We start from the raw sequence: 10,943 nt of genomic DNA, 5'->3' as shown, positions 1-10,943 counted from the left end.
TAAAATGATTTTAAAATACAAAAACAGGCCTACATTTAAAATAGAATCGTATTGTTGTTCGGTTTTATGTTATTTGGGAGACAGGGAATTTATATCTCCCTCAGTTGGTTACCTCAATTTTTAAACAGTCTAACGCCGCCCATCAAAATAACCGCTGTAATGCGTTCACGTTAATATCCATTAATTTATGAATGGCTTGCCACAGTGGACTTGATGGAACCCTACCGCCATTTAAAAAAATATTCAATCTGAAGGCGCCATCTGCTGGCACACACACACACGCACACACTTAAAAAAATTTTTTTTAAAGCAAACGCGGTATGATGGATTTGGTGAAAAGAGCCCGAAAACATACGAAATTCACAGCAGCCACTACGCCACATTGTCAAAGCAGGCTGCACTCTCTGAAAATGCACACACATAATCGTGAAAATGTATCTATTTTCAAAGGCTTCATAAAAACCATCCATAGACTAATTCAAAATCTATGGAACCTACATCAATAAATTCAGAGGCATATGCGCTGTACATTTACAAGGTCAGATTTACACTGTGCAGTCTACATTCAAATATCATATGTATGTAAAAGGTGACTGAAATCTCATCTGAGGTTCCCACTCTGCACCAGACGAAGAAATTACAACACGAAGCTATTTTTTTCCCTCAGAGGCATAGTCATGTACTACGCAGCTCCGTGTACAATGATCTTATTACAGTACATTTCATTGTACTTCCTGTTCCCTCCGTTTTCCCGAACATATTAAAAAGAACTACTTCTACGTAAGCACTGGGAAGTGGAGTTGTAAGGTGAGTACTTTGCGTTAACTTTTAAACAGCGTGATACAACGTGCACTACATTTCCCAGACTACCATCGACGTCCAAATGCCATGTGGTGTGAATTCATTTTAGCCATACAGTTATCTGAATGACAGAAGGGACACGCATGGTGACCCTACAAGTGGAGTTGACATGTTTTATCATCGTAGAAGACACAACTTTTTACAATTGAATGTATGCTTTTTGGTGTGTTTTGGATATGCTAATGCGATATGGACGACAAATGTGCTACTCAAAATCAGATTAGCTGGATAGATAGCTAAATGGCTAGCTAGGTAATTTGGCAAGTGTTCAGGATCGGGCCTGAACTGTTTCTAAAACTGGAAACAATGTTGTTGTGGAAAGTGTACCTAGCTAGTCTATATATGCTCTATTTGTCCGAAGTCGCCAGCTAGCTAGCTGTTAGCCACCTCCTTGGCGTTAGCTGGAACTAGTGACCTCTCTAGCTAACTTGTATTCTTTATGGTTTGATTTGACATGAAGAATGGTTGCTTTGTCGTATCATTTGGAGACATAGAGATATTCGTCTCTGGAGGTTAACGTTTGCAAATATATTGTCATTGTAGACTAATACACATTGATTCTGCTGGTCTGTATCGAAAGTTAGCTAGCAAGCTATATAACGTTATTAAAATTAACCTCCATCTCATGTGAATTCAAACCTTTTTTCAGCTTGTACGTCTATGGATTTGAGAAGTTCTTTCAGGTGAGGTAACTTCCTTCGCTTTTTTATTAGTGACGAATCTGTTTTATATTAATGTCGGTGCATTTTTCAAAATACATATAAGCGAACCCATCTCGCGCCTTTAGGTGTGCTTAGGACTTTGGAGTTTCTGGCACTACTACACCGTTGAAGGGAGTAGCGCTATATTCAGCATTGTATGTTTAGTTTATTTCTGCCTAGCTTACAGTCATGGCATTCGTCTTCGCACATTTTAAATGCTTTCCATTTTCTTTATTAAATATTAAGATGTGGTTTATGCATTAAAAGTTCTCCGGTGAAGGAACCATCTTCTACGATTAAATCGACTGAAGTAGCCTAACTTCTGAAGCCTACCTGATGTCCTTAATGCTGGCGTTGATACCACATACAGGGACTGCTGGTCAAAGTGACAGGGGGAGATGCTTCGTCTCCTGTCCCAGAGAGCCATGTGGCAGATGGGCACCCTGCGCCGTGTGCTCCGGGGGCCTGGTGCACACTGGCTGCCCTTGGGGGTCCGGTGCACTGGGGGGTCAGCTCCCCACCGTCGCTGCGTGAGTACCTCAGTGGCAGTGAGGACTGCCAAACCCGGCAAGTCGAAGGCTGAGGAGGAGCCTCAACCCGCCCCGCTTCAGAACCAGGCCGAAACAGGATCACAGTACGCAGCGGAATCAGCACAGGCCCATGCAGCACCCCCAGAGGAACCTGCAGAGATCGATCCCCTCCAGGACAAGTCCATTGGCCTTTACCAGAGGTTCAAGAGGACTTTCAAACAGTATGGCAAAGTGATGATCCCAGTGCATCTCCTGACTTCTTCCATATGGTTTGGGGCATTCTACTACAGTGCCATGAAGTGAGTAATATCCTTGCTTTCTCACAGGCTTGCACCTCTTCACACAAAGTTTTGATTTGTACTGAAGATGTGGATGAGAGCATCCTGCAAAATTGCTGCCAGCGCTTGGGTCTATGCTGAAAATTGACCTTTTCACAATTTTTGAATCGTTTATTTGTTTGCTAAGTGCCTCGTAATTTAAGAACTTCAGTTGTTTAACTATATTAACTTTGTGTGGATCATTCAAATTTATTCTTGCCTTTGGAGATCTGCAGCATGTGTAGGTTTTTGTTGTTAATTAGCTGTTTACTGATCAAGTAAGGCAGCTGATTACAGTTAACTCATCTCACCTGTTTTCTTTGGTATGGCTTAGTTACTGAAATGAAGGGGTAGGCAACAAGAGCCTACTCTGCAGCTCTCCAATGGGCAAGAGTGAATACCACTGCTGTAGATACCCATGTCTTTATTGTTTAGTCATTTTAATATGCCTTAAAGTAATGACCATGTTTGTGTAGTTTTATTACTACTTTTACTGAACCATTTGGTCCATTCTGTGTGGATAGAGAAGTAGCCAATTGGTTTCTTCGCCCTAGAATTTCTGTAAAACTGGTGAGTCAAGGTAATAGTTTCAGCATGGAAACGACTAAACTGTCTAGGCCAGTGGTGTCCGATCTCATCTGAAAAGGGACAGTGTAGGTGCAGGTTTTTGTTTTAGCCCAGCACTAACAACTAATTAACTAATCATGGTCTTCAATCAAGACCTTGATAAGTAGAATTAGGTGTCTTGGTGCTGGGCTAAAACAAAAACCAGCCCCCAAAACCGGCCTTTTTTTGATAACCCCTGGTGTATGCTACTCAGACAGGTTCTCTGAATATGTACAGCTTTGGTTTGGTTTCAATAGTTCTTCTCAATTGAATTTAGGCATTGAATGCTGTCAGTTATGAATGATTTAAAAGAGCAGTTAATCCAAAAATGAAGGTATCTCTGCATCTCAGCATCTGGATAGCTGAAATACAGAAAGTTTTCTAGATATTCGCTGCAGCTCACCCTGAAAAACGCACATTGCAGGTCCATCTCCGTGTGACCTCAAAGCTCCAAAAATTTCCTAATGCATCTCATTTAGTAGATGTGCTCCTAAATTGCCATTTCTTCCTCGAGCAACATAGTTTTCCCGGATTTCCCATGGAAGTATTGATCAAGCCTAGTCCTTCTTAGCTTCAGCAGATTGACAAAAATACATGACTGTGGTATGGCTGCTGGCTGAAAATGAAAGGAACCAAACAACAACAACAAATATTTAATTGTTAGAACTAAGGAAAAGTATCAGTTAAATCACAGATTTCCAAATGCAATCCCCATGGTTACTCATGATCATCCACAGTGCTTAATTTCTGAATGGTTTCATCAAGTACTACTTCTACCAAAGTAGCTAACTCTGTAGGCTATATCCAAGCAAATTTTCATGCTGGTGGTGGTGATGTACTGTAATGTAGTGGAATGCAACCATTTGTTGTAGGTTTAATGTAGCAACTTGTTAGCTACTTAGTTGTAGCGCATAGCAGCTTCGAAATTACGGATGATATATTAATGAGTGTAATTTATGTTGTGGAAATTACACCCATTAATATCTCAACCGTGAATTTTGAAGCTGTTATATGCTTTAATGAAGTGGATAACAAGTTGCAATAGTGAAACTACAAAAAATCACATTCCACCACTCAAGTTTCATACTAGTTCACCTGCACGAGACTTTGCCCAAATATACAGTAGGCTACACAGTTGGTGTACGTCGGTAGAAGAAGTATTTCGATGAAACTGTGCAGAAATTAAGCTGTCAATATTTTAATGCCACTGGTCAGTTGTTCCTGCGAGGTGCTCCAATTGTACGTGCCAATCTGTGTGTGTATTTTGTTTAACAGTGTTTCATATTTCTTTTTTTCTTGCAAGGGGTGTGAATGTGGTTCCATTTCTGGAGTTTATCGGTTTGCCCGAAACAGTTGTTGGCTTGCTGAGGGACTCTCAAAGTGGCTATGCGCTGACTGCCTATGCCATGTATAAGGTAAGTGTAATGGCTAAAATGTATCTAATGTTTCTTACAGGACCTATGATATCTCCCACACTCTGATTTCTTTTAAGTATAACACCTATCTTATTACTACATTAAAACATGCTGACATCATTTGGCAGACCTTCCTCAGACACAGACAGATGAAGGTCTGCCAACCAAAACTTTAGCTTTTTCGATACGGTAATAAGAGTGATTTGCAGTAACTTCATAACTCGGCCGACCAATGGTGTGACTTCATCACTCAGTCACAGACCTTCGCGTTAGTAGGGCTGGCCCCGCTGTTGTGGTCCAGCCAAAAAGAGTTTGGGAGTGTGTACGGTAGTTGTCAAGCTATTGTAACTTGTAATGGCCATTTAAATTAGACTCCAGCATCTAACAAAAATCATTTTAAACAGACTGAGGGGGGGATAGGGAGTTAAATGGAAATTACACTATTGTGTTTATAAATAAAAATCATATTGTGCTAATATTACTGATTTAAATAAGTCATTGTTACTTAATGTATTCCATATTAACATAGTGACTGATGTGTGATTTTATGTGTGCGCATGTGTTTGTGAAGATTGCCACCCCAGCCAGGTACACCGTGACACTGGGTGGAACGTCGCTCACGGTGAAATACCTCCGTAAGCATGGTTACGTCTCTACTCCGCCCCCGGTCAAGGAGTACCTCCAGGACAAAATGGAGGAGACCAGAGAACGTCTGTCAGAAAAAATGGAAGTAACGAAAGAGAGGTTCTCTGAGAAGATGGAGGAGACCAGAGAGCTCTTGTCGGGCAGAATGGAGGAGACCAAAGAGCGCATTTCAGGGAGGATGGAGGAAACCAAGGACAAGTTTTCAGAGAAACTGCAGGAAACCAAAGACAAAGTGTCTTTCCGAAAAAAAGCAGAGTAAAATTAAGTTGTAGTCGGAAGGACAGACGCTCCATATCTGTTAATCAGCATTCTCAGTTTCATTGTGTAATATGCATGTGGTTCCTGTTTTAATCCCAGCAAATTTCCTCTTTATATGCTGACAGCCCCGACGATAACCGTGCACAAGTAATTATAAGATGACTGCAGGGGAATGAGCTTACATAGTTCTTAATGCACAAAGCGCAGTCCAGGAGGTGGTGTAATAATGTCGAATTTCAGTGTCCTCTCTGCCATTTGCACGTCATGGTCCTATTACTTCACCATTGAGAGATTTTGCTGACAGTTTTACGGTGGAAAAAGCAGAAAGGTGACTGGTACACTGTATGAATGCCTGTTTTTTCATGTGCATTTACCCTCAGCTGTAATTGACAACTTAGAAAGAAGCAATTGTCATCTAAAACATTTATCTGTAGATCATAAAAGCTAGTTGACTACCAACTTTAAACTTTATCTCTGCTTAGACCACTGAAGCCTATTGTAACGTCTGGGTTGACACATTTGTCCACTGTTTAAAACAGATTGGCCTTTCCCCAGATTTTTTCTGGAGTGTTCGTTAGAGTGAATTGTTATTGAAAGTGGATATATTTTATGTAATTTCAGAGCTATGGAATACCCAATTCATTATATAATATAAACAAAGTATTCAATTATGGCTGTGTCTAAATTCAAATAAGTAATTGCACCATACTCCATCTGTCTTAACTGTTTTGTAAAACTCCAAACAATCTTTGAAGGTGGATTCCACACAAAAATTCAAAATAAAAAAGGACGTTATCCTTTAGTTTAAGGATAGATGGCCCAATTTCTTGTGACAAATCCAGCCATGAAGTGCAGAAATTAAGAACATGGTTTTAGCTGTGTGAATCACATGGGGGCGCTCAGTTTGGGAGTAATTTTGCTTTAAATAAATTTAACAGAAACCCTAAATTTAGGGTGCTGATCAAGAGCCTGTGGCAAGTCATTTCGTTGAATTGAAGAAATAAATGTCTTGTTCATTCAGGATTATCTGTTGCTAGTGAGATAGTGATTCTGACCGAAGATGAGCATTACACACCTCACATTGTCTTTAGCGTTCACTGGCAGACAAGATGTCTAAATGTCCCTCCTTCACGGAGTGCGAATAAAAGCATATCTACTCATAAATGTACTGATTTGGAACAGCGTGCTGTAAGACCTGCAAAATGAAATGTAGCCTAATGCACAGTTTGATGTCAATTAACTGAATTTGAATATTTCATAAAATCCTAAATATTGAGCATTGTATGGTGCACTTGGGCAAGAAGGTGTGGATATGCGGCTCGTAAGGGTTCAATTAACTTCTCGGTTGATACAATGCTGTTATTAATGCCTATTAAAACACGGGTTTCAGTCATTGAGTGTTTCTCACGGTGTCAGCCCCATCAGACCGAGTGGCCTGTAGCCACAGTCTACCAGTGGCAGTAATTTAAGGAATGTTTAAATACACAGGGCTCCTCAGGAAAATAAGATCATCATTTTTGCCAAAATCCTGAGGAGACTGGGAGGGTTGGTGCACTTTAACCTGCCAGAGTCCCTTGCGGGGTTGGGTGTAGTACGGACATCCCGTGGGAAGAGCTGTGGCTTTTCTGTGTTGCACATCTCATTTGGGAGCACAGCACTAGGAGCTGCGTCTCAGATTTTGTAATCCATCCCGTTTCTTTACAGCAGCTGCGGTGTCGAAAGTGTAAAAACTTTTCATACTACTACAAGTGTTACTGGGATTCAACCCAAGGAATAAAAAGTACAAGAAATGCAGTTTTGTTCTGGTTTTATTCAGCGTAAGCACTGATGGAGTGCCAGAGGAAGTGTTAGCAGTGCTGAGACAAAATGGAGGTCACAACAGTCCAGGCTGTCATTGTATCGGTCTTCTTTCTCCAATCTGGAATCTCCTGAATCTGCAATTGTCAGAGCTGTGCCAACCACACCCATGCAAGCAGCACTGCAGCTTAAGTGCATGCCAGTGACTATTATGGTCTGTAGGTTGCACACATACCAGAGGGCTTGGGCTGAACAGGGGAGAGGCAGCCTGCCATTGACAATAGCTGGCAGCTTAGTTTTGAGGAAGTAATACAGTGGTAACACCCTAGCTAATTTAAACCCATCTTGCTCCTGGTAGGACAAGGCAAGGTGTTTCCCACCCCTTGGCCCTCCACCGGTGCCTGTGGTCATAGCAGGCTACCGACAGCCAGATTCAAACCTGCCACTACGAAGTCCAGGCTGTGCTTGCAGTCTGTACCACTTTAAAGCTCCATTGTGTATTTTTTTGCATGTTTATCTACAGTTCCAGCAATAAAAGATAGTAATTTTATTTAGCAGTCCACTTTTCTTTGCTCCAGAAATGTATTACCCAGTCGTAGGTCCGTGGTTGTAAGCTCATCGCATTTCTGCAGTGCCTTTCTTCAATTTGGCAGAACGCACACTAGCGTGTACCAATTACTTGTAGATCAGATACACTAAAATACCAAAATTGTATCTAAAGAATTTCCAATGAATGCATATTATACCCTGCCATTTCTGTCCAGTCTCTTACTGTTCCAGCATTTCCAGTCTTGAGAAAGGGAATCCAGCTGCAGAGTACTCTCTTGCTTTGATGAGGTTCAATTCAGTACTGATTCAACTTGGATCTCGTTCGGCATAGCAGTCCAAAAGAAATGACTCACTCGAGCTGGGAAAAGGCTCAGATGGTAGACCCAGGAACATAAGCTGGGTCCTGCAGCTCAAACCCAGCCTCGTCACAGGCCGTCCCACCAGGACTCCGCGGGAGTGGGAGCACACTGACGGGGCACCACCAGGTGCTGGCCGTGCTTTCTCAGGTGGCTACTGCGCTTCTGCCAACTTCACACCAGGTGACCACAAGCTACCAGACGCCTCCAATGACAGATACCTCTACCCTCTGATCAGCTCGGGACCTTGAGTTGTACTGTGTGGCCTCTACTCTAAAAATAGTCCCCAGCTTCTAGGTTGGTACATCAGACTTCGATTGTGGAAGGAAAAATGGCCGAACGAAAGAACGCTTTACGCAGATCACTACACGATGACTTCAAAACAAAAAAAGGCACATCACCACTTATTTCTTTTTAAAGTTTTAATAATTCTGCTGCAGTTTGACCACAGCATAAGTACAAGCATAAAATCTTTGACTACAACAGCACTTAGAGCAACATTTTTTGATTTTTTTTTTTTTTTTCTGTAAAAGTATTGCAATAACAGACCTTAGGCCTAAAACCTATTACATCACAATTGCTTAAATAAAAAAGAGGCAAAATACACAAGTTTTAATTTTTTTATGTATATATACATACATGTATACACATACATATGGGCGTACATACCACATGTACAAGTATATATGCATGTATACATGTGTATGCATGTTTGTATGAATTTATTTTGTAAATAAAGCAAAACAAATGTTAAAGTCCATGATGGAAGTAGTCCTGTGATAACTGTCAAGACCAAAGATATAGAACTGGTGTGACATTTTAAGAACGGACATTTAAAAACAGCTACCGTCAGCAGTTGTGTACAAACTTCTGATAATAACTGGAGAGAGGAACGCACTGAAGATATCAGTCTTAGCCCAAGTTAGTTCTTCAAGCAAGTGCAGGTAAAAACAAAGAGTACAGCTTGTGGCTTGAACAAGAATTACAATAGATCTCTCAAAACTACACAATTGCCACTTGCTTAATGCTTTGAAAACAAAAAAGAATGGCATTGCTATGTACATTACCTAGAGATTAGAATGAACATGCGCAACGGTTATTGTACAGTGGAGTCCTTAGTATATAAATAAATGACTGCAATTAAAAAGCTTTTTTCCTATATACCACGTACACTGAATATGTATAAAATATAAAGAAAGAACATATGACGATTTGCTTAACTGCATTATCCTCCCACTTAATTGTTTTGGTTGGTTGGTTGGTTGATGCCTTTTTCACTGCGGTGGAAAGCTTCGCTCTTCACCCTCTTCTACTCTAAAACTTCTTGGGTGTGCTTCTCAATAAAAAAAAAAAAAGAAAAAGAAATGGCGCTTGTTCAATGATTAACGATGACTGAAGAACAAAGTGGAATCTCCCTCAATTCACTGATTTTTCTGACGTGGTCACACATATGGTTTTAATCCATTCATAAAAATGTGGATAAGATAAGGGTTGTTCCAGCTTCCTTTGCAGAAATGAACTCTGAAATGCACGCCACTTATTCTGTGACATAAAGGCCCATCCCAACCCAAGCCTAGGGTTTTACTAAAATAGTTTGGACAACGAAACCCCTGGAAAGCAGACTGATCATACGGCTGCGTGTGCGCAAACTGCATGTTCCACTCTGGTGCCTTTTGAGTGGTTCAGGGCCAAGCATGCTGTCAGTACAGGAGAATGTAGCGTCAGTGCCCGTGACCAACGGCTAGCGACGAACCATGCACCCATTGGCTGCGATCAGCTGGACTGCAAGCCTGACCACACTTCATGCAACATGGCCGCCACAGAGTCCACGTCTGAACACAAACACTCCAGTTAACATCCACGACCTTAAGGACCATATGTTCAGGGTTAATGCCCACGGATGTTGGGAGCACGTTGTCCATGCCATTTTGGCATTAAGAGTGTGTTCATGGGATTCATCAGAGTCTGAGTGGTAAGGTCCTCAGAAAATGTATACCAGTCCTCTCAAGATGTTAAACTTTTTAAAAATGTTACCTTCAAAGAGTGCAGCAAGGTGTTTGAACTGGTCTATAAGTTATGATTTACCAGCAGATGGGGGTAGATATAATAATAATAATAATAAGAATAATAATAATAACAACATTGCTCTGGTTAAATGTGTGTAATACTGGTCCAACCAAATAAGAGTCACTTTAACATATAGCAAGCGTTATGGTGCAGATAATCATTTCCTGGAGAAAAAAAAGCAACTAATTATTTTAACTTCCTAAATTCAGAACATTTGTTTCAGCCTAACCGTAACAGATTATTATTTATAGGAAAATAATATAAGTAGTAATTTGTATTCCTTTTATTGTACTCATATTTAAGCGATACTTTGCAAACCTCCTTTTTCCATGTTTACAAAAAAGACAAAGCACATTTGTAGGCATTCACAAATTTGATGCCGCCGTGTTAAAATTTTTTTCTCTTTTTTTATATCATCTATACATTATATTACATTATTAACAATGTCTTTTTTGTGGTTTCTACCCATTGGGTAGGATATGTGCATAATATATTCAAGTTATATACAGCACCTTACAAATAAACATAAAGAGACAGACTACTGAAAAAAGCACCGTTGGAAGTGAGGCACAAGGAAGGTGGGAGCTTTTTGAGTGCAAGTGGGTTCCTATGTCTGCTCATACATGAACATGAGGCACCTTAATTGCTCACATAATAGTAACATGCAAACCTCCTCGTAGAAAACAAAAACCACTTTTTTTTCCTCCTTGTTAGGTAGCTAGCTACGACAGCAGACGGAACAAACAAGCAAAAAAAACGAAATAAAAATAAAAACGAAATAAAAAACAAAACAAAACAAAAAAACACGAGGAAAAAAAAAAGAAAAGGGTAAAGCCGCTTC

At 40.5% G+C, this 10,943-nt stretch overlaps 1 protein-coding gene across 1 annotated transcript; it reads left to right on the top strand.

Annotated features, from left to right (window-relative positions):
- Nucleotides 1-859: 859 nt before the first annotated feature.
- fam210ab (family with sequence similarity 210 member Ab) lies at nt 860-7,127 on the top strand. The gene is made up of 5 exons (XM_035407852.1): nt 860-1,012; nt 1,511-1,544; nt 1,933-2,391; nt 4,319-4,430; nt 5,002-7,127. The coding sequence occupies exons 3-5, from the start codon at nt 1,961-1,963 to the stop codon at nt 5,332-5,334; spliced, it is 876 nt and encodes a 291-aa protein (XP_035263743.1). The 5' UTR covers nt 860-1,012; nt 1,511-1,544; nt 1,933-1,960; the 3' UTR covers nt 5,335-7,127.
- Nucleotides 7,128-10,943: the final 3,816 nt, after the last annotated feature.

Source organism: Anguilla anguilla, chromosome 1 (genome assembly GCF_013347855.1).
Source record: "Anguilla anguilla isolate fAngAng1 chromosome 1, fAngAng1.pri, whole genome shotgun sequence".
Lineage (NCBI taxonomy): Eukaryota > Metazoa > Chordata > Actinopteri > Anguilliformes > Anguillidae > Anguilla > Anguilla anguilla.
Note: the sequence above shows the minus strand (reverse complement) of the source record. Positions and strands in the feature narration are given on the sequence as shown.